Genomic DNA, 25,424 nt, shown 5'->3' with positions numbered 1-25,424 from the left:
TATAGTTATGTTTGCTATGGAGGTTGTGGTTTGTATATTTCGCTTATCAATATACAAATAGGGTAAGTATATACAAATTCTGTATTTATATATTTAGGAAATTTTCAGAACTCCGTTTGAACATTTCGCTTGCCAATATACAAACAGGGTAATTTATTATGAATTTTTCATAAATCGTATACAAATAGTTAGGGTAAGTATATACAAAATTCTGAATTTATACAATGAGGAACCAAATTATACAAATTCTGAATATAAATTAAGTGAATTATACAAATCAGGCGAATAACAATTTTCTTAAACTCTAGCTATAGTACCTAATATAGGTTAAATGTTTGTTGTTCTACATAATTTTCCCGTATAAAACATAAATAGCATTATGAGGAAGGAATATTTTTTTCGGTAATTATAACATATCATAAGAAAACTAAGAAAGATGAATGAGGTAAGCTATGATTAGTTATTTACTTTATCTTGGCTTAACCTAATTAATCTGTGGGTAGTATTGGGTAATGACTTGATTTAGTCTATTTTAAATAAGGGAAAATTGTATATAATAGCAAACTATTAATTCAAATTAAATGCTATAAATATAGTTTGATTTTATTGTACCTCATAGCAAACTGTTGCTATTTCACCTCTCTCCTGGTGAATCTCACTCGCCACTCTCGTTCTCTCCCTCGCCTCTCTCGTTTTTTATACAAACGCAAGTGTATAAAGTGCGTTTGTGTTTGTATAAAGCGAGAGAAAATTGTATATATACATATATTTTCGTTCCCCTCTCCCAGATCTCGCTCGCCACTCTCCCTGATCTCGCTCTCTCACTCGTCTCTCTCACTTTATACAAAAAACACAAATTGTATAAAATGCGTTTGTGTTTGTATAAAGCGAGAGAAAATTGTATATATACATATATTTTCGTTCCCCTCTCTCCCCTCTCCCCTCTCCTAGATCTCGCTCGCCACTCTCCCAGATCTCGGTCTCTCACTCGCCTCTCTCACTTTATACAAAAATGCAAATGTATAAAATGCGTGAAAATTGTATATATACATATATTTTCATTCCCCTCTCTCCCCTCTTCCAGATCTCGCTCGCCACTCTCCCAGATCTCGCTCGCTCTCTCACTTTATACAATTGATCTTTTTGTATATGTATACCAAAGCAGATTATACAACTGTTTTTTTGTATATGTATAGCGAATTATACATATATATGTTTGCTATGGAGCACAATTATGCAAACTTTGCTATAGCATACAAATATGAATTTTGTGTTTGCTATATTTGAAAGTTGCTCTTTAAATAACTCAAATTCAATCTAAATGTCCATTTGTTATCTTAGATACCTCCAACTCACAGCTACAAATGATAATTAAGGTGCATCTTGGGAGCATTTTTGACTAATCAAGTAATTAGGCTTAATACATTGTTTATCTCCTGAGCTTGTTGGCATAACCACTACTTCTGGGAAATTGCATTATACGCGCCAACTAAAGTATGACACGTGTCAAAACTCAAGAAAAAATAAAGAAGAAAATAATTAATTTACATTCCAATTGAGATAATAAGACATGATGAAGTTCCAAAATTGCAACCATAAGTCCATAAATATGGATATAATTCAACTTTAAAATTGCAACCATACATATCTCTAAGTTTACTTGAACACAATCTTAGCATTACAAGATGCTTTGGAAAACCCCATTATTTGTGATTTGATTTTTTCTCTATGAAGTGAGTCTCTTGATTTGGAAAGCTCAGCTACACACAAGAACATTTCTTGCAATACTTTTCCATGCTTCAACAAAAACTTCACTAAACTAACATCACTTTCACACTCTGAGAATCCATGAATCTTCACTACTTTAAGATGTTGAAGGAAAGAATTCATAGCATTACTTTGTGACTCCCAAAATCTTTCTTCACCAGAGTTTGACAATTGCCATAGGTCCCTATTCCATTTCTGAAAATTTAAAGACAAGAAAAATGTGTCCTGAGGCTAAACATCAATCTAATGAGAAATATATATTGACAGTGTAAATGGGTGAATTATAACCTATAGTTTCGAGCATGACACTAGTGATCTCCAATCTAAGAAGTTGACACACATTCACTTAATCAATCAGTCCAAATAGAAATGAGCTTAACTTATATACACAAATATGGAGTCATAATTTTTTCACACTATCCATGAACTTTAATTTGTCATACTTAGTTGCAGTTTGTATCATTATCGAGAATTTTTTATTGAATCAATGAAAAAATAAAAAATATTCAGTGTTTATTCCAAGTATTTCAATGAGAATCTTTTTTTTGTCATGCATTTTCCCAGTGAGTTGATTGGGTGAATATGAGGTGGGAACAAATGTTTTACTTATAACAAAATTTTCTATTGATTCGTGATAGGAAAAAAAGGTCTACTATTTCTAAAAGTGTATTTTATGTTCTTAACAATGTAGTTTATAAATTGCATAAGATCATAGATATTTATTGAGATAATTTTCTTCGTGTGTTTATAGGTTTATGTACCTCGTTACTCGTATCGTATATACTCTTTTGCACCAACAATTAATACATAATTAAGATGGATTTTTTGCTGAATGAAAAATTCTTACCCTTCTTTGGATGTTGTGTTCATTTGTAATCTTGAGAATTAGTGTATTTGTTGCTGGAGAACTCCTAAACAGATTTGCTAATCCTGGAATGTTGTGTTTGTGGAACCCTGTGTGCAACTCTAATGATCTTAGTTTACTAAAAGGACGCAGAGAAATTCCTGCCAAGTGATTATTCTTCGATAGAATCTGTAACAAAAAATAGAGAGCTATAGAAATCAATTTTGAAGTCTACAATGATATAATAACGAGAAAATCATGAGAGATCAGAATTCAAATCATGATAGAAAGCAAAACGAGGCATAACGTAAATGTAACAATAATTTGGTCCAATAATCAATAAATATTTATAGGATAAATGGCTAACAAAATATCGAGGAGATCAAAATTCAAATCATGGTAGAGAGCAAAATGTGTCCTAATGTAAATGTAACAACAACAATTTGGTTGAATAATCAATAAATATTTATTGGATTATGCCTAACAAAATAAGGAGATCATGGGAGATCAGAATTCAAATCACGGTAGAGAGCAAAACGAGGCCTAATGTAAATGTAACAACAACAACTTGGTCCAATAATCAATATATATTTACAAGAGAATATCTAGTAGTCAATGAACTGAACTAAAAACATATGAAAAATCAAGACTCAAAGCTGAATAGCTTAAGTCTTGATGGGCCGAGTTACTCAATTCCGTTGACAAACACCAAGTTATGAGACAACATTAAATGTCACGCATATAGCTAGATCCATAGAAGAGGCCAAAATTAAATGTCACACATCAAATAAAACATAAAACTTGGTAAATGAATAAAAAATATACCTCAACACTTTGATTTTCAAGAACTAAAGAATGTGAATGAGAGAGGCCAGACAAGAAATCATTGACACTTCGAAGCTTCATTGCACCAAGATCCTCAAGAAGAACAAAAAACCCAACAAAAGCCTCAATCAAACAAGTTAAATTCTCCAAACAACTTTGATCCGTTATAGTATTATTCGACCAAACAATACTTTTTAGCCTCGGACCAACAATCTTAACCTCAGTACCACTAGAATACGAATCGAAGCAGCTGTTGACACTCAATTTCTCCAATTTCGAACACGTTATATCTAAATTCTCCAATTGAAAACAATTTTCAAGAATTAAATCCTCTAGTACACGACAACTTACATGTAAGTAAGTTAACCCCGTACAACCATCAAGACTCAATTTCTTAAGCAACGGGAAAGATGTCTCCGTGAATAAATCATGTAACGAAGGTTGTTCGTACATAATAAGACACGAAAGTGACAATGAGAACAAATTTTTGAACCCATTTTTCATAATTGATGAAGGAGGTAACCTAAATCCTGGATATTTTGACTTTAATTTAAAAACTCTTAAAGAGTCACTATTTATAGCACTTCTTGGGAAATTGAAATAATCATTAGTGGCTACTTCAACGTCAAGTTCTTGTACATTGTGCTTAACAGCGCCACGAATCAGGGCGTTTAGATGTGAAAAACTCAGATTTGCACGAAAACGGAGGACCCTGATCCCTGAATTTTTTTCGCGAAAAGATAACACTTGATCTATGAAATCAGCACCTCCAGCACTAGTACAATTTGCGTGGAATTTTTTGTAAACGTTTGAGCTGACTTTTGAGATTGAGTTATTATAACCTGATGATGATGTTGATGTTGATGGGACATTGATTGTTGTAAAATCGAGATCTGGGAAAGTGTGCCACATGTGCTTCCATCGCTTAGAAAGTACGCTAAGTTTGGCGATGGATTTGATTGGAAGGAAGAAAAGAATTTGGTGAATGACCGCATCAGGAAGATCACTGATGCGGTCTTCACCACATGAAAAACTCGCGTAGATTTCATCAAGAAGCCTTTTTTTCTTAACGGATCTTGTTTCCATTAGAATGATTTTTTTGTTCTTCATCTAAAATGTCACATTGGATCACCCTTTTTCTTCTCTAATTTAGATGAAATGAAAGAGTGTGTTGTTAGGGTTAGTTAAGAGTTTGAAAGTTTCAAAAGAGTGAAAAAAGAAAGAAAAAAATTTCTAAAAAGAGTGAAATACTACTATACTTAGTGCGGGAAGGACGCTAGAGTTTGTTTCAATTCAAAAACATTTTGATTTATAAGGTGTATAAGATAATAAAAATAGTATAGTGTTACTAAATTTTAGTATAACGTTTGGTTGTAAATTTATGTCTGGTATACATAATAAATCATGACATTAATAATATGAGATACTATTCATATTTTAATACATTATATTCAATATTATTGGATCTAATGTCGATATAGAAAGAGAGGTAACTAATGCTGAAATTCGGGAAGCTATCTGAATGCTGAGTCAAATAAAAGTTCTAAGTTGTCCTAGTTTTGTTTCAAGAACTATTAGTGTTTGCACTTCAAAAGGGCGTTTTTACCCTTTAGAGACATTTACAAAGAGTGTTAACTGTTAATGACAATTAAGCTATTACCGTTAATTAACCGTGCAAAAAGTAAAAAAAATAGGAAAATAAAAAGGTTCTATATTTTTCACCATAGACAGCTTATGCATTTTAAATGGATTTAAATAGACGTTCCTATTTTGGATGAAAATAATTGAAGAAAATACACCGTTATGATCATTTCATTAAATTCGGAGAGATTTCAGATTTAAAAGGCATATTTTTCTCATATGATATCCAATCTTTATTCTTTAAGATGAATTAAATTAATAATAATATATAGTGAAACTGAAAAATAAAATAAAATTACACTATTAGTTCAATGTAACCAGCTACAATAAGATATTTTTTTTCAAGTTATCATATCTTGCAATTGCAATGAACATTTATATTCGTTATAATTAAATCAACTTAACCTGATGATGTAAAAATCTATACACCAATAATGTGTACAAAATTTAAACTGACCTTTTAAGGTTTTGACACCGCATTAATGAATAAAATTTTAAAAGAATGAACACATAATTTCTTACTGTATCATTTGTGCAAAAAAAATATAATACGAAGGATAGTGGTTTCTATATTTGTGTTTTTTTTATGGTCTCATGCTTTTGTGGGTGCTTCTTGTGATAAAATATCTATGGCATTTTGATGATTTTTTTTTATAGCAACTTGACAAAATAAGTACAATTCAATCCATTGTATTGCATCACCAACGTGAAAAAAAATGGAGGGATTATGACTCATAAGTTGAGCCAAAATGAATATTTTAAACTATGTGTCTAGACTTAGAGCCGTCAAAATGGGTTTAGTCCATGAAATCGGCCTATCCCAGTCCGTTATTGGGTAGGGTTGGAATAGGATTTTTCAAGCTTATTTAAAATTAGATCTTATAAGTCCGGCCCGATCATATAAGTCCTTGGTTCTTGAGGCTTGATCGGAGCCAGGTCGGGGTCGGCTCATGAGCCAAAACTATTTATTTAAGGGTAACTTACAGAAATTTCACTAGTGTATGAGTTAATTACTTAGATGCATGCTATGTTCTAATAGTACGAATCTTATCAGATTTTGATGTGTCCAATTACATGTATCTCGAGATACATGAACTCAAAATTAGGTGTAATTTGTTCTAAATACATTATATCCAAGTGGATTCGCATGTATCTAGGATTCATTGACAAATCTCACGCCCTTGCCTCCCTCCATCTCGCTCGAATAACTGGGATGCATCACACTGATACATGTATCTCGCATATCTAGTATCCTAGATACATGTTAATCACACTAGATGTTTTGCTAGTATTATTGAAACAATACCATTGTTTGACATATTTGATTTGAAAATTTTCTCATTTTCTTAATGTCATAGAATTTTAAATTTGAAAAGGAAAAAAAAGGGTTGGCCCACCCTAGCCCGCGACCCTTCTAGGATTGGATTGGATTGAGCATTTTCAAGCCCTTCCTAATGAAGGGTCGACCTGCCCTATCCCATTAATTTTTTAAGCCCGCAAAACTTAGACCGGGTGGGGCAGAACTGCCCTTTTTGACAACTCTATATCTAGTCATGTTATAGAAGTTGAAATGGAGATATGACTTTAATATGATCTGATTAAAAGTGCTTTTAAGCATATTCTAATTGGGCCTATGATTAGAGCTTTATGATTGGGCAGGCGTTTCAAAAGTATGCTGTTATAGCTTCTTCGCGATTGATCGTGTCAAATCGTTTTATAGTCAAGAAAACCTTATACATTTATGTGATTATAAATAATTTCATCAAGGGTAAAAAAAATAAATTAAAGTCAATTTATATTTAATTATAAAAAGATAATATTCTTGTTAAAATAAACTAAAAAGAATAAATATGACACATAAATAGGATATACGAAGTATGTCTTTTGATCCTTAGGAGTTAGGACCAAATTTTTTGCTGCGACACAAGGTTATATCCTTCATTTTTTCTATCACGTTTCTAATTGTGATCACATGAACTATCACAGAAAATCTTAGTATCTCATTTAATTGATTATGATTTCTCACCTATAATCCCCTTCTACTACTTTATTATTATTTTTATTTTAAAAAAAAGACCGCATAAATTATCATTAACCTTCTCTTAATTGTCTCTACTCTTATAAAATAGGATTTCCAATCTTTTACATTTTTAATATTTGAAGCTAAATGCATTTCCTAAAATTAACGATTTCATAGTATATTAAGGATAATAATTTTGAGTTAAATAAGTTGATAACTTTTAAAAGAGATATATTCACATATTTTCTATAAACTCGACAACAGTAAGATCTACTGACTGTTTTTTTTTTAAAAAAAAAAACTTGAATTTTTATAAAGAAATGAGATTTCTTGGTCGTTTATAAATTAAAAAAATTCCTTATTAAATCTCGTAAGTATAAAAATGAAGATATCTCATCTTCCCAAACTCTAGTAATAGGAGTCTCTTCAGATAAATACTAATCCAACTGTGAATATGTTTAATTTATATCTTATATTACCACGTGATTAATACATTTTGCTCAATATTATTATTTTAGTTGATGTAGAAAAAAGTAGTGAAAGCTCACAGCCCTAGCTGCACAGTTGTGTTTGAACATAATCTGCCCACTTTGTGACGTTAAATAGAGTATTATATTTGAAACACACATTAAATTAGTATTTAAATATTTCGTTTTAAGTTCAATATTTAGAGAACACCCACATTAGGACTTTTATGTGTTCAGAATGCTGAAATTCAGTATTTACAAGTTCATCAATTTGTAACTGTGAAAAGAGTTGATATTCACACACAAAGAGACATAATTTCACTTCAAATTAACGCATCTTTATTCTTTACATAACAAGTCGATGGCCCGGAACAAGATCGGCTAAGATTAGTAACAGAATAGCTCGGAACGCTCTACGAGGCTAGATCAAACACCTTTTTTCAGGTCGGGAGACCATGACCCAGGGGCGGACCCACATTAAGTTAATGACGCATTGGTTCAGCGTTCAATTTAGTTCTAAAAAATTATATATACGTCAGTGTCATTATCATATCTAACTCAGTAAGCAGCCCATTATCCGATTGTTAGCCAATATATTTTTTTCTTGACAAAATTAGTTAGGAGCAGCCAGCAAAGCATATTTTTAGTCCCTTTCATCCAAAACAAAGGTCAATAAATCAACAAAATAAGCTAGCAACAAAAGGAATAAAAAAATATGGGTGTGAATTGTTGAAAATTATGTTCAATTCATATGATTCTTTTTATTTCGTGTATTTTCCCAATGCCCAGCCAATTACGAGAAAACTATCACTTTTCCACTCAATTTACAGTGAAGAAATTTAATCTTATATTATATAAATTTAAATATAAAAAATAAAGTTCACGATCAAACGTCTATCCTATAAAATGTCAATTTTAGCACACATAAAAATCAATTTAAGAATGAAGAAAAACAAAAGGTGACCCAACCCAGCTTAGAATCAATTATTAAGACGTAGAAGGTTGTGCTCGTGCCCCCCTTTCTTACCAAAATCCGGTCAGTCCGGCCTAAAATCGGACGAGAAGGCCTCACAGGTGAGCCCTTCTCGATCCGATCCCATTGACACTCTTACTTCTGCTACTAAAAATTATCACATCCGACTATTCATCGCATCATACGCAGATATGATTAAAAACTATAGCTCATAATTTGATCGAAAATACTAAAATCATTGTCATTCTTCTTCAGGATTCATTTTTATTTTTCTAAAAAAAATAAAAAAAATAGTAAAACAAAATGAATCCTAAAGAAAAAAATTAAAAAAATAGAAATTACAAAGAATATGTATATTTGTGTAAGAAATCAAATTCCCAACTCTTGTTTCCATCTTTGCTATTACAATTTTCAACATGAAAAAGTCAATAATCAAGACCTCAAAAGAAAGAAAAAACTAAGTTACATAATTTATCAGTCTCAAATTGAGTTACAAGAACACAAATCACCTAGCTGAATTAGCTTTAAATTCATGTTGCAGAGCAATTTCAAGCAAATCTTCAGATTCTTCCATCAATTCAGGACTCAATCTAAACATAAGTACACAAAACTCCATCTGATCAAGATGACCATCTCCATTCAAATCACCTTCTATCAACATACTCATCAACTCATCATCTCTCAAATTTTGTAACCCAAGAAGTGCTGAATTCTTCTTCAAACTCTCAAAAGTTATAACCCCTCTTTCCTTATCCATTAATAGCCTAAACCCATTACACAGCTCTCTAATTAAACCATCCCCACCAAGCTTATTTGCCATCATTGGCAACATATCTTGAAAATCATTTGTTTTTGTACCAGCCATTATTATCTTCTTGAAAATTGAAAATAAAAACCCTTTTTACCCTTTTTATTGATGATGATGATTCTTGAAGTGGGAAACAATATAATGATGATTTCCTCTAGATATAGGGGGGATAGAGAAGGGGTGGGGGGGTTAGGAGTGGGGGTCAGGTATGGATGACAACCAAATCACAGAGATTTTAATTGTTGGTCGGCTATAGGTTCTTACAGACTGCAATTGCCTCTCTGTTTCTAAGAAGAAACCTGTCAGCCTGTCATTATCAAAAGGGCAACTACAGTCATTTTACATATGGATTATTTATCTATTTTTTTATTATTCCATTGTCCCCCCTTTGACCTGTTCCATACTACTAGGAGAAATTTTGAGAGAATCTTTATTTTTTTCCTAGTGTTATACTCTTTCCGTCCTAATTTGTTTGTTTGATTTTAACTTTGTATGGAGTAGAGCCACCTTATGATTAGGTTATAGATTTGAACCTCCATATAGTAGATGTTGAATTTCCTTAGATTAGTTCGTATGTTTACTTTTATAAATTTTGAATCTATTAGTCATAATCCTAACTCAGCCACTGATTTGGTATAGAGTTTGAAAAAAGAAAAAATTTGATGCTTATGATCTTAATCTTAAAAAAAATATGTGAAATGTCCCTAAGACAAAAATAACTTTTAGCGGCAATAAATATATACATTAAAAGGAATTAAAACATTTACATCTAATATAGCTTTAGAGACATTTATAAAGAATGTTGATTGTCGTTAATATATATTAATTTATTTGTCTTACTTTTAAAAGTATATTTTTTTTAAAAAATTGCAATGCCAATTGGTTTGATATTTGTTTGTCTTGGTAGGCAGGGAATTGTTTAATTTGCTAAGTGGAGTCATGTGATTGGTGTGATTGTTGTTGGGTGGCAAGGGGACTTGTGGTGGAAACTTGGAAGCTAGGAAAGGATCTCTAGGAAAGCTCTACCAAACTTACCTAAATTTCTTCTTTTCACTTCCTTTGTTATTATGTTCATGAACATCAAATACTAAAACTACTCAAGTAGTTATCTTGCTTTTAATTCAAAATTCAAAAATAGTACTTCCCCCAAAACCCATTTTAGATATATAGTAGTGGTAATTGACTAGATACAAAGTCTACCATATTAATTGACACACATTTATATTGTAATAATAGAAGTAAAAATATATTAGAGATAACTTTTCTATCTTCGCAAGATAAAAATAAAATTGTATACATATCGTTCTCTCCGAATTCTATTTATGGTATATATTGTGTATATTGTTGTTTCAATAATATAGTAGAGAAATATTAACTTTGTAATGATTGAAAATTTAGTTTGATAGATATGATATCACACTAAATCATAAAATTTGAATACAAGACAATGTTTTGTCTAATATTTATAATGTCAATATGAAAAGATGAATTTATAAGGGGCGTGATAAATTGATAATTTCAAACCCCAAGTTAATGTAGTACTATGAATGTCATGACCCAGACCATCGTGATTGGCACCCACACTAACCTTCCAGCGGGAGAACCATTCATACTAATTAACTAACCAACTTAATCAAAATACTAAAACATTTAAGTTACGGAAGCAAGTTAAATGCAAAGGAAAGAATTAGGGAGTTTTCATAAACTCCAAACAAAAGTCTAACAACTAAAACAAATGCGGAAGTAACACTTAGAACCTGATAGTCAACGTGCCAAAACTCTAACAAGATCCATAAATCTAAACAAGAAGGGTTACAACCCCAAACTAATGTACTAATAACTAACTAGAAAGTCTAAGTCCGAAATGTGGACATAGACAGAAAGAGAACTCATGGCAGCCCGAAAGAACTGGCTCACCCTTGAATTCGAATGATCACTGATCTTCTAGCGAGGTTTGTCAATAGCCGCCGGAAGATGTCATGTACTCAACAAAGAAAGAGCAAGTGCAGTATCAGTACACAACCACAATGTACTGGTAGGATCACGCGGTTATCCACTAAATGCAACATACATAAGTCAATACAACAATACAATAACATGCATACACTGAACATATACAATATCATCATCATTTATGAACAACGATTAGTTTCACGATTCTCAAATATCACAGTTATATCAAGTCACTGGTCCTCTCATGGAACCCAAACCCAAACTGTTAGCATACCGAAACGTGGTACCCGATCCAATGATTATGTCGGAACGTGGCAACCGATCCCATAATTATACCGGAACGTGACAAATGATCCAAGTTAGTGTGTCGGAACGCAACACCCGATCCATTCAACAAGCCACAATCACAATCACAAAGTACATTCTCATAATCATACAATCAAGTCATGTTTCATGAAGTTCATCATTCATATATCCTCATTTACAATTAATGTGATCAATAATGCAACATTCACATACATACATGTATCATAATGAAGCAAGAACAAACATACATCACATAATCATATAATCACAACCATCACCTACTTCGAACAAAGGTGGAATCCCCTAAGAAACTTGATTCTTCCCCTTTCAGATTTGTTTCGCTTGTTCTTAGTCTACAAACAATAATAATAACACGAAAATCAATAAACAATCACTAATTACTCGGATTACCAACAATTCTATCAACCCTAGATCAAACTCATGATCCTCATACCTAGATTAGGGCTTTTTTTCACCATAATTTCCAGATCAAAACCCTTCCCCATCGATAATTACCCATTAGATTACGTTCTACAGATCGAAAAATGGATTCAGGAGTGAAAAATCTTACCTTTAGCCTCAAGAATGGTGGAAAACTGTCAAGAAATGCCCTGGGTTCGTTCCTTAGCTCTCAAGTTTGAAAATTGCAGAATAAAACGTTTTTGGGGTTTATTTCCGACTTTAAGTCGCATCTGCCCCGCCATGGCGACACTCACCCCACTACAGCGTCCCTGCCCTGGTGGCAGAAATCCCGCCTCAGCGGCATGCACGGAACCAGTGAGCAAAATTAATAATTCCAAGACCCCATTTCACAACACACCTTCAACCAACGACATTCAGAAACTACACGTTCACGCTAAGATCAATTCCGGGAGTTCTACTCGCCCGAATTGATTTCCGTAAAGTCATACGAATTCCTTAATGTTTTAGCTATTTACTCAAGTAATCAAAATCATAATTAAATCACCCAATTGCTACCATATTTCCCTAGACTTTAATGACTCCGATTTCGTCCAAATCTGGACTAGGTTGGAAAATCTCAAGATACTACAAAAAAGTTTTCCGGCCCAAAATTTTTCCCCGTTGGCTTTTCTATAACGACGGAACCCGATCGTTACAATGAAGAGCCCGTTTCTCGTTACTTCTAAAAAATGTTTATTTTTAGAAGAATTTTTTAAAAATAGATTTTTATGAAAAGTGTTTTTGGAAAAGAAGAATAAAAACAAATTGTGTTTGGCAAATTCACGTACTTTTGATAAACAAATTATGTTTGACTAAACTTTTTTTAAAAGTATTTCTAAGAGTCAAATTACAAAAAAGGACAGATATTAATAGATTCTTAATATTAAAATTATTTAATAGAGATAAATTATTTTAAATAACTATTATAGATATTTTAATTAAATTTTTATTTATATTAAATTAAATGTACATATTAAAATTTTCAATTAATATTATATATAGAAATAAATTTAAAAACTATTCTACAAATTAAATCACTACATACAACAAAATTCACCACAAAAATAAATAAATATAGATATATTAAAAAAGATGTATATACGGCAAGAATAGTTTGGTCTTGGAATATAAAAAAATTCTGCTTTGTGCATCTGCTTTTTTCAATTAAACACAACTTTTTTAGCTTCTTCCATTATCAGAAAAAAAAAGTTTTTACTTCCATTTATAAACAATTTTACTAATTAGCAAACACCTTAATTTAAAAAATAAATAAATTATTTTTCTCAAAATAAGTATTTTTGTTCTTCGAACAATGCCAAACAGGCTCTAACTAAAGTATATTCTAAACAATGATCCATATATATCTTTTACTGAACATAGATTATAATACAAGAAAATAATCTCTTTTTTGTGAATATTATCCATAAGATCCATTAATTAACGTACATATTATCCAACAAGATCCATTTCTTTAGGCATTCTTGCTTCTAATTATGATTATGCATGCAGGTTAATTAGTTCCTAATCTAAACTATTCACATAATCTTGAGAAGCAGTATTAATTAGTACTCCAACGGAATTTCTTGAGATTGGTTTAAATGTTGGGGTAATAGACAGCTAGAAATATAAATTAAAGGATTGTTAATTAAGTTTGGAGGCTAAGGAAAACTATGGCGTTAACTTTACATAATTGCTATTGACATTAAATTTGACCAACGGAATTATAATTAATTAGGAGTGTGTATAATATGGTATTGTAGTTCAGTAATTTCGATTTTTTTATTTTTAAGTATTATTTTGTTATTATAACAAATTAATTTGGTACGATTTGATATTTAATAGTATAATAAATCGATAACTATATTTTTGTTCAATTTCAACTAAATTCTAATACTCAATAATATAATAAATAAATTGTAATTTTAAATTTTCATGATATTTCTCGATTATATCGAACTATATTTATTATTAAATAATAGTGTATTATACTAAACTGTATATGTAATTAGATACTGTATACCATATTTGATATTTTCTTGATAAATATTCAATACCATACTAACTACTATTTTTAATTTAAAAAAAAATCATAATAACAAATACCATAATATCAAATCTACAATTTCAAAATTTTAATTTCAATAAAATGATAATTCGATGTTTATCTCAATATGCACACCCTAGCATAATAACCTACAAACTAATATAAGACCCCATATATGAGGAATATGTTTCCTCTTTTAACCTTTTTTCGCTTTTTCTTTCTTTTTTCCTTTTTAACAAGATTCTCTTATTTAACAGGGATAAGAGTCTGAAAAATATTCTAATTTTAATTGAATTTGCTGTTGCGATACTAAACTTTCATGAGTACCTATTACCTCCCTAGACTATTTAATACCGTATTTTAAACATATATATTTGCCCACGTGGACATAAAAAATAATACAAAATTATAAATAGTAATGTGTCCACGTGAGCACATATATACCTTTAAAATACACTATTAAATAGTTCAGGGGTAATAGGTCCTCATGGAAGTTTAGTATCGCAACAGCAAATTCGACCAAAGTTGAGATATTTTTCAGACCATTATCCCTATTTAATAAGAGGCTACTGAGAGCAGCTTAGGGTCGTCCTGCTTGCTGACTATTGACCAGCTGGTTGCAGCATGACATTTCATGCATGAGGTCCCAAGATCGAACCTAGACACTGTCACTTTTTAATTTCTATTTTTAATTCAGTCAATTACTCAGTTTTAGCTTTTCGGTGGGACTTAGAGCCGTCACTATGGGCTAGGCCTGTTGAGCCAGCCTGGCTTAACCCGTGATTTAATAGGGCTGGGCTAAGATTTTTGGAGCCCATTTAAGAAAAAGGATTTTTCGCCCGGCCTGAATAAGCTTGCTGATTTGTGGGGCTTGAGAAATATAGGTAGGGCCGGCCCGTGGGCCAAATAAAAACAATTAAAAAAATATAATATAATATTATAATTTAAAATTAAAGAGAATCCAAACTCAAAATCTATTTAATATTTAACTAATTGAAACCTTGCCACAAGCTGATTCAGATATGCTTGATGAAAATGATCATGAAGTGTTGGATACGCCATAGATTTCATGATGTGTTAGATACGCCAGAAGTTTCATGATTTTTTTAAGGAGTTTATTTTTAACTTTTTTATGGTTGGAATATTGTCACATTTTTTGTGTTTTAATGTGACAAAACAATTATGTTAATATTTCTATTTATATATTTATACTTTTATTTGAAAAAACCTTAATATATATTATAAAGATAATTTTATTTGTGGATTTGATTAACAAGTAGTAACATTAACATGATGTAATATTGTTTTGTCTATATTTATGATAATATTTTTAAATTATAATTTATAATTTATTTTAATAATTATAAAAAATATATATTTTTTAAAAAAGTGGGCTGGCCCTGCAAGCCTGTAGCCCACGTACTTATGGGTTGGGCCGACCGTTTTCTGGCCCACACCAAAAATGGGCTAGCCCGGCCTGACCCGTAAAAAGTCAAAGCCTGTATGGGTTAGCCCGGATGGGGTGGGCTAGCCCATATTGACAACTATAGTGGGACTAGTTCAATTCTTTTTTTTCTTTTTTTTTAAAATGTATTTTCATTAATTAAAACGTATGTTTCATCATTTATTTAATTTAGTGTTAATTAAAAAGAAATATTTTGTATTACATAAATATATTTCGTATTTATATTTTAGTTATTCCATCTTCTATGTTACATAAAAATATTTTTAATTTTTAATGTCATCAAAAATATTTTGTTTTATAAAGTTAAAAATAGTATTGTTATTATTATTATTTAAGAAAATTTTATTTACTTAGGTAAATATATATATATATATAAAACAAATAAGTAAGTAATACGTTTAATTATTTTATCTGTAAATGACTTTTCTTTTATTTCTAATGTTAATATTAGATCATTAATATTATTAATAAAAAAACATATGTCATTGAATTTAAAAAAATTAAAGTACCACAAATAAAACTCTTCAAATTTGATTCGTGTCACATAAATTGGGACAGAGAAAATAGCATATTATTTAAAAATTATATCAATTTTATAAGTTACAAAAATTATAAACTTAATTTTTTAAGAAAATATTTATTAAAAAATTAAGTGGCTATCCAAATTTCATCAGTATCACATAAATTACAACAAAATAAATAATAAATGTTGGGCCCGTGCTGGCACGGGCGCACATATATAGTAATTAATTACAAGGAGATAAAATTCCATCCATACAATTTGAATTTATTTAGGTGGAACTTAAATAAATCTCACTAATTTATAAGTTAATTACTCAGATACACTTTAATTTGTAATATTACGTATGCTACTAGATTTTGATGTCTCCAGATACATCCAGGTATATGTATCTCGAATGTATGAGGTCAAATTTAGGTGCAATTTGTTCTAGGTGTCTTGCTCACCGCTCTCCCATGTATCTGGTACCACATACATGCTAATCACTCACATACATACATATGTATGTATTTAGTGTATATCTAGTGTGGTTCGCATGTATCTGGGATACACACGAATTTCGCTCGCCTCCCTCCCAATCTCGCTTGCTTCTCTCCATATTTTTGCGTATCGGATAGCAAAAATACATATTGTATCTAAGTGTAAGATACGTAAAAAAAACTCTTAATTAATTATAAAATACGTAATATATTGAAATTATAAATAAATATATATGATAGTGAAGTATATCTAATTATGTAGTTTTTCTTCCTTCTTTCTTTTTCGCAGCATTTAACTTTTCATATTTTCGCATAACTTGAAAGGGAAGGAATATTTTTCAAAATTTTTGTTTATATTTGTTCATAGGAGAATAAGAAAAGGAAGAAATTTCCTAGTTAGACAAAGGACTTGGAAGCCTCTAGAACTTTAGTCTCTCGGAAGTTGCCTAATCATTTAATTTCTAGTCTTTATTAAGACCATTTATCACTTGGGGTAGTTGGGTTGGCATGCAATTTATATATTATTCTAATCTATGTTGGAAATTTATTTTTCTTAATTTGTTTGCCTAATAGCAATAAAATGAGCTAATATTATAAAAGAAATTAGAGTAGAATTAGATTTATTTAATTAATGTTATTTTGCTAAAACATCGAGTTCAGAGATGGAGTTAGAATTAAAAGTTTGGGGGTTTTAAATTCAACACTGGTGTGAAAAACAATTCCACCGCCCCTTCTTTACCACTAAATTGTCAATGAATTTTGTTATAGGGTTCACAAGTTAATATATATATATATATATATATATTTATTTATTTATTTAATTTTCTTAGATAAATATAAGGTCTATAGAAAATTTAGTGGGTTCGTCCGAACCCACGAGCTCTACCTAGCTCCGCCCCTGCCACCACCGACCTAAGTTTTTTAATAACTAATGGTTTCAAGAAGAAAAAAAAAGCGTGTAAAGACTTTACACAATCTTTTTGGAGATTTGGCTTATTCATTATTTTGGTGTTTTATTCCCTTCACATTATTAGCCTTCGAATTTTTAATTTATTTTTTTGCTATTAAAAAATAGCAGATACAGTTAGATTGTTGTGTTAGGCATCTTTAATTATTCGATTTTCCCCATCAAATACAAAAGAAATGGCATGTTTAGTCTCTATAGACTTTAGCATGTTATCTTTTTAAAAATAAAATAAAAAGGAGGCAATGAAAGGAGATTATAAGATGGAAAATCGAACTCTCATTAATAAGATGAAAATTCAGATAGTCAACAACCAAAGTAATTAGATTTGATATATCCTGTAATTGTTGAAAATTATGTAGAAAGTCATATATTTCAATCTTATTCAGAAATAGTAGTCAACGTGAACTTCATTAGTCTGCAAAAAATTAAATAATCCAAAAACCATCGAAATTCATTCTGGCCGGGTCGGGATTTACTTTTTCGTTTTTGAAATTAATTAATTTCACGTGGACTAATATAAGTGTTGAATTAAAATTTTGGTGCGAAAAATTCGCAAAATCGAGGGTAATATTTTTTGTAGTAAAATGGTTATAAGGGAGGAAAAAAATAAGGAATATAGTGGCATGATTTTAATAGATAAGTGATCATTTAATTAATCAACACCAATTTTAGTGGTGATAAACAAGATTACGATGTGATTATTAAAATAGATCAAATTATCCAGTATTAAAACCTTAAGAAATGGATCTTGTTGGATAATATGAACGCTAGTCATTATTTAAAACGTGATCCTAATCAATGCCATTAGTACTTTTTCCCTGTTTTGGATAATTTGTGTCCTGAGTTTTAAATGACAAATAAATTAAAAAAGAAAGAGGAAATAAGACAACTAGTGTCTTATACTCATTCCTATCCATTTTTTAAAAAATAAAAATAATTATCATTTTAAAAAATCTAACATATAAATAATTATTTATTTTTGTTACGAATAAAGTAGGGAGAAGACTTATTATTACTCTTGAATGATATTTAAGGATTCACAGATCTGATTTACAATGAAGAAAATCCCTTTATTTATAGGGGAAACCTAACTTGGTCCCCAATTAGGATTCCTAACAATTCCCTAAAAGGACTCCACATAATAGACATTCACTATAATACACATATGTTTATAACAATTTTAATTTTTTTCTTACTAGATAAATAAGAAAAGAGATTAATATAGTAAAACAAATACTATAAATAATTTAGTTAAATTACTTTTTTAATTATCAAAAATAAAATATAACAAATAAAATGACACAAACCGTAGTAAATAGTATGACTTGGTCACCGTTTCATTCTTGATCCGAATAATGAAAATAAAGCTATCCTTTTTATCATTTTTTTGTAGAAAAAAAGAAGAGAATTTCAAACTCACAAAAGGACTTGGAGTTGGAAATTGCCTAATCATTTCTGCTTTGCACGAAGACAAGTTTACTTTGCCATCTTATTATGCAATTTATAATATATTTTTCAATGTTGGATACATATTTATTAAAATTATTTGGTATATAATGAAAAATATACCGACTCCACAAACTTATATTCGAGCTGCGTAGAGAATGAAGTGTAAGCTAGTCAATAGTTTCTTTATTCTCAAGTTCAAACTCGAGATTTTTAATTAACGGTAGAGTAACCCTACCAAGCCTCCTTCCTTATCAATCATTACCTTTTGCCATTGAACCAGATGTAGCTTTCTTTTATCTGCATATGTATATCTGGAATCATTGTGCTCTAATTTTCTAAACACGAGTATGGATACAGTTGGACAATTATATGAATCTCAAAACTAGGCAAACACGTGCAACACACATGCAGTGAATCTAGTAAACAAAAAAACTCATATTTGGACATGTGAACTGATTAAGGATAGTGTCATATGATGTTAAGGACTATAGTGAAACTAAAAGATCTTGGCGTGTTACAAGTCGCGACTAGCACCAGAGATTTACAGACTTTGAAGCAGCAATTATGAAGACGAAAAAGTGGACATTGCTTGTTCAGGTGACATAACCACTGCACTGTAGATTAAGGTCAGTGTAAATCTATCAACTACATTTTGAAGACTATACCTCTCATCTTTCTTATTACAAACAACACATCAGCAATGAGACATCACAAGGGCAAATCTGGTAAGCTCTAAACTGCTCGGATTCTGGTGTGGGTGTCCAATACGGATGCAGATATAGAGGCCAGATCCTTCATGATTTTTTTATTTTTTTTTTATGACAAGGGAAATCCGCAGCCGCTATCCTTTGGGTGCGCACAAGGTAAAACCCCCGCTCCTATGCAATAGCTCGCAAACCACATAGGAGAGGTAACCCAGATCCTTCATGATTTAAATTATATTATTTAGGGGTATGGATAATAATTCAAATATCTAAAACTAGAGTTATAAAAATGTCTAAATTATGAAACGTTATATGGAAAACTTGCAAGGTATTCTAAGGAGAATATTGATTAGGAGGAGAATCTCAAACGGAGATAAAAGGAAAAGATATTCCATTTTCTTCAATTCACTTTAGCATTTGTTTTTATCTGTCCCGAATTTCTCTGCCTAGTTTGGATACTGACCAGATCCGGTAAAGATCTCACACCCACACCCATGTCATGTCGACACGGGTGGGGCACCATAATAGTCTGAGCAGCTTTAGGACTAATAAACCAAGTTTGTTTGAAGCTTTCAAGAAAGCTGTCTCTTGAGTTCGAGATGACGGGCATAGGTCTCATGTCATATTACTTGGGCCTAGAAGTAAAGCAAATGGAGAAAGACATCTTCGTATCTCAAGAAAGATATATAAAGGAGATTTTGAAGTTCAACATATTCGATTGCAACCTCATGAATATTCCAATGGAAAGTGGAACAAAGTTGTCAAAGTTTGATGATAGAGAAAAGGTTGGACTCCAATCTATTCAAAAATCACATGGAAAGTTTTAAGGTACTTGATCTGTACAAGGCAGATATACTCCTTGCAATTGTAATAGTAAGTCGCTTCATTACTCTTAAATTACCGCAACAGAGTCATTTGAGAAAAGGAGCAACATTTATTGTAGAAAAAAAGAGTGATATTTGTAAACCAGCACTAGAATAGAGGAAACACCAATTAGTATTTCCATCAATGAAGAGGGACAAAATGGGAATTCAAGGAGTGTAGCTCTTCCAGATATTCATTATGTTTCATATGAATAAATGCATCAAACAACAAGCACTGGAAGGCCATTAAGATACTTAATTCATGAAACAGAATCATCTATATTATTACTTGTTTTTTCCTTAGATCAAAACCGTAAACCCAGATTTGAATTTAGAAAGCAGGCAGGAAAAAGACGTGATAGAATATCAGTGAAACTCACCGATCAGAGGCAGTGGAACAACATAAATCTCCAAGCGAATGTAGAGACAGAATCTAGAAAGAACAACCAAGAACAGAGAGCAGTAGTTATTGCCAGATTCAGACTTGTATTATAAAAGGTACTGGATAGCAGAAGAAAGAACATACAAACAAACTTAATAGTGGATAGATGATGCTAAGACCCAGACAAGCTGGATGGCGATGAACCGAAAAGGCTGTAGAAGATTTAGAGACACAGATAAAACAAAATAGAGAAGTGATACATGGCAAATTAGTTTGATGTTAAAAGGCATGGTATATAGTTAAGTACTATGAGAAGTTTAAAATACCCTCAATTCGAATTATATTGGCAATAAGCAGACATGTTGTTCGTGCATGCTTGAATTAACTCTTCTATATCATAGAAATGCTTTCATCACTTGAGATTTTAGCCTGTAATTTATCAGCAACAAGAGGGAACAATCAAAGGAGAAGAACAAAATAGAGTGTCATCTGCTGCTTCATAAAAATCCCAAATTCCAACAAAACTACAATCGGGTTAACCGTCATAGAACTATGATGGAAGGAAATTGAACTATGAACTACCAACTTCATCCATTTATAGGAATTCCATATCCATGCCTGCACATCATACCCAAGACCTGATGAAGTTTATTCTTTTCTCCCCAAGTTCTGTAGGCTTTAAGTAATATCCAAAGTGTTTTCTTTGAGAAATCCAAATTCACTTTATCCATCTCGCTAAGAACTTTCTCCATTTCAATGAGTCGCTTTTGTGATGAATACATAACCATCTTGCAGTGGTAAAGGGACCTGCATATTTTCCAACCAGCACATTCTGCACGGCTAACAAAATTAGCAAGTTTGTCCACTGCATTGTTTCGGAAGTAACTTGAAATGATGCAACGCATGACACCAACCGTTGTGACGGATGTGTTACATTTAAATGCCTCATTTATTGAATTTTCCATCTCTTCTAATAGATCCTCCTTTGCATACAAACATATTAATATGACATTCAACCAAGGCCTATAATCATCTTTAGGAATCAACCTCATCAATTCCTCAATCTTTTGAACTTTATTTACATCAGAACTTTTACTATAAGCACATATCATAGAACGAATTAATGGGATTCCATGTCGATCAACATGACCTTTGACAAGCTCATAGATTTCTTCCATATTATCCAACTTACCAGAATGTGCATATCCTCGAAGCATCAATAAATGGGTAGTAAGATCCGGTTTGATACTTCCTGCCTTCATGATTCTATATGCCTTCTCCACATCATCCCACATCCACGCTGTGATATACCCAGCAATTAAATAGTTGTACGTACCAACATTTGGGCAGATACCCAAATCATTTATTTCCCGTAAAGTTGCCTCCATGTGATCTATCAGCATTAATCTTCCAAACACAGAGATCAGTATGTTGTATGTTACAATAGTTGGAGTACATGTTGCTTCCCTCTTCAAGTCCCGAAAAACTGATTGACACTTAACAGCCAAGCCATTGATCATATATGCAGTCATAAGGGCATTATATAAAGAGGTCGACTTGAGTCGCTTGTTGGAAGCCTCCTTGAATAGTTTTGCTGCAAGATCAACATTCTTTAACCTTCCAGCCACAACAATAGCCTTGGAATACTCCTCAACTGTCATGGGATTCTGGTAATCCAATTGTCTTCTTCTCCAGTCGAAAGCCTGATAGAAAATAGTCAAACTATGTTTACTTCCTCAATGAGGGAAAATGGCAGTAATCATAGACTTAACATCATCTCTTAGGTAAAAGGCATAGAGAAGAAATTACGTAATACAGTAAAGGCATACAAGAAATTCTTCAATTGTGGCTAGTAGAAAGGCACCAAAATACTATTGATTAATTGAAAGAAGGATTGTTTGATATTACCAAAAGAAGAACAACTACTCGTCTTTCATCCAAAAACTCAGCTCCATTTTATCCCCCCGCCTAATTTACATAATCTACTCATAAAAGTTGTACTCACGCAATAACTGTATGATGTCCCAACTTAATTGACCTTTGCAGGCAGGGGCAGATCCATCCATGTAGATATGAATCCATAACTTCAAAATCATAACAGATAAACGCTAAGAACCTTAAAGACTGAACCCATAGAGTTCAAATCCTGGATCCGGCTCTATTTGCAAAATCAACAGGTCCTCTTTGACCACAACTCAATTCATATATTTGTTTTATGATATCTTTTTTGTTCAAAGATTGGTGGCTATCGAGATTCGTATAGTTTCTAACATACAAAAGAATAATCACATTCACTTCAATCATTGCAAAACAAAATCGGTTCAGTTATAACAAGGTTGATATCGTATATTGCATAGAGAAAGAGAATCACCTGGAGCGCTAGTCCGGGCGAAGATTTTAGCTGCTGTAAGAGCTCAACAACCGCAGAACCATCTGCATACCTACTAAACAACAAATCCCCTTTATCTGTTAATAATTTCTCAAACTTTTCAGCATCACCACTGTATGCTAACAATTCATCCTTTAAATGTGAAACTTTTTCCCTCATATCTTGGTTGACCAACGAATCGGCAGGACTCCACCTGTCTGCAAATAAAGTAAATACATGTGGCCAGGCGGCGGGCTGGGAAGAAGGTGATGCCTTGCCTGCTAGTCCTCGGATCCACAACGTATTAGCTGAACCTCGTCCGATTGTGTAACATGATGAGAACTTTTGGAGAATTGCTTCCTTCTGGAAAGCATCATGTATTCTCCATACCCTCTTCATCATTGACAATTGACAAATAAGTAGAGAGGTATCCTAATTTTACATAAAAAATACAAAAATGTAAGCCAACTTTGAGGTTTTCAAATGGCTAAATCAGTTCATTTGGCAGCTTAGATAACAACATCCACAGCATCACTAAATTAAATCCAATTTCCAAATTTATTTCAAAAGCTGTTTACTAGTCAAATAAAACAATTTCAAACGCGACGGGAGCAGGCGGAAACAGACGGGACGCAGGCAGGCGGAGGCGGTGGCACCGGTGCAGAACTCTGTTTTTCTGTCGAAACTTTCTATCTTCACAGTCTCGGTGAAGTGAGTGAACAGATGAGATTAGGGTTGGAAGCTTAGACCCCCAAATTTTTTCCAACAAACAAATACGTACACAATAGGTATATTTTGTAAAAATTACATTGTATGTCCTTTTTGTTCTACCATTTAATTAATACACCCTATATGTTTTGTTTTTATAACGAAAAGCCACTATTAGATAGCTTTCAAGAAAAAATAGTACTTTTCTTAAATTTTGTTTAAATATTAAGATGTGTATATCTAAAATTTTAGTCATTTTTAACATGTGTTTCAACTTTCAGTCATATATTACTGAGCGCATAGTCATATATGAAAAAAATTTAAGAGAGTGTCAATTGAGTTTGCTAGATTTGTTATTGTGAAAAATTGATGATTAAGATTTGTTATTTAAGAAACACGAAACATATGTTTCAAATTTGAGTTTGGTGTTATCTAGTAGATTACACTGGACATAAGAGTGACTTTCTTGTTAGTAATTTAGATGACTTTTTTTGATTCGCACCACTTATGGTCCATTCGAGAGAAACGGTTCCTATCAAACACTTTTTCATATCCAGAACTCGAAATCGGAATTAAATGACTTTTCGCTTGTGTTCATGCAGTGATTTGGAGAGTTTAAGGCCTCCTCCCTTTTCATAGCATCTAATAGAATGAAATACTGATCTCTATATTAATGTAATGACTTTCATTTCATCATTGTTCAACAGAGTAAATATGTCATTGCCATCCAATATCATTTTTGGTTACAGAAGATGTACAAGACGTGTATGAAATATTAGAACAGCAATTATGTTGCAAACAGATCAAGTTCATGAAAATCTCTCTTCCTTTGAATAAAAATATGTACAGTGTAACTAATGAAGGATCAAACAGAAGTGGTTTGAAAAACAAAAATGAGTACATAAATACTCAGTAATTTCTCCGAGGAACGTTTAATCTTGCATTACTCAGATCAGATGTCTTCTCAGTGATGGGACTTTGAGCAAACCATGGCGTTTGGACGATATATTATATTACTCCCTCCGTCCCTTTTTAGTTGTCCACTTTAGAAATGGCACACAGATTAAGGCAACAATGATTAGCACAGTGAAGTTACAATTTTACCCTTATGACAACTTTTCACTTCAAAATTACAACCACTTATTTGAATTAAAGTGAAATAAATTGGAGGGAAACAACATACACTTTTACAATTTTCAAGAAGTGTAAATAAGGGTATAATAGGAAAAAATTTGTTGTCCTTTCTTGATTTGTCAAAATGGACAACTAAATAGGGACAACTAAAAAAGGAAATATGGACAAGTAAATAGGGACGGAGGGAGTATCATTTTGCTCATTAACTCAAACATGAAGCCTGAAAACTAAATGAACTTCCAACACTAGTCTTATTTAGCATTCTGGCACATTCT

The 25,424-nt window shown here is 31.8% G+C and overlaps 3 protein-coding genes across 3 annotated transcripts; all 3 read right to left on the bottom strand.

The window, feature by feature from the left end:
- Positions 1-1,646: 1,646 nt before the first annotated feature.
- On the bottom strand, positions 1,647-4,625 carry LOC125817459 (putative F-box/FBD/LRR-repeat protein At4g03220). The gene is made up of 3 exons (XM_049496995.1): positions 3,437-4,625; positions 2,615-2,800; positions 1,647-1,962 (listed from the first exon to the last, which is right to left on the bottom strand). Exons 1-3 carry the CDS (start codon positions 4,544-4,546, stop codon positions 1,657-1,659), a joined length of 1,602 nt encoding a protein of 533 aa, XP_049352952.1. The 5' UTR covers positions 4,547-4,625; the 3' UTR covers positions 1,647-1,656.
- A 4,268-nt stretch (positions 4,626-8,893) lies between these two features.
- LOC125817396 (calcium-binding protein PBP1-like) lies at positions 8,894-9,415 on the bottom strand. The gene has a single exon (XM_049496930.1). The coding sequence runs from the start codon at positions 9,400-9,402 to the stop codon at positions 9,043-9,045; it is 360 nt and encodes a 119-aa protein (XP_049352887.1). The 5' UTR covers positions 9,403-9,415; the 3' UTR covers positions 8,894-9,042.
- Positions 9,416-21,138: 11,723 nt separating this feature from the next.
- Positions 21,139-24,049, bottom strand: LOC125817478 (pentatricopeptide repeat-containing protein At2g30780). Its single transcript, XM_049497011.1, has 2 exons — positions 23,311-24,049; positions 21,139-22,642 (listed from the first exon to the last, which is right to left on the bottom strand). The coding sequence occupies exons 1-2, from the start codon at positions 23,707-23,709 to the stop codon at positions 21,527-21,529; spliced, it is 1,515 nt and encodes a 504-aa protein (XP_049352968.1). The 5' UTR covers positions 23,710-24,049; the 3' UTR covers positions 21,139-21,526.
- Positions 24,050-25,424: the final 1,375 nt, after the last annotated feature.

Source organism: Solanum verrucosum, unplaced genomic scaffold (genome assembly GCF_900185275.1).
Source record: "Solanum verrucosum unplaced genomic scaffold, falcon-dt-bn FXZP01000280.1, whole genome shotgun sequence".
Lineage (NCBI taxonomy): Eukaryota > Viridiplantae > Streptophyta > Magnoliopsida > Solanales > Solanaceae > Solanum > Solanum verrucosum.
Note: the sequence above shows the minus strand (reverse complement) of the source record. Positions and strands in the feature narration are given on the sequence as shown.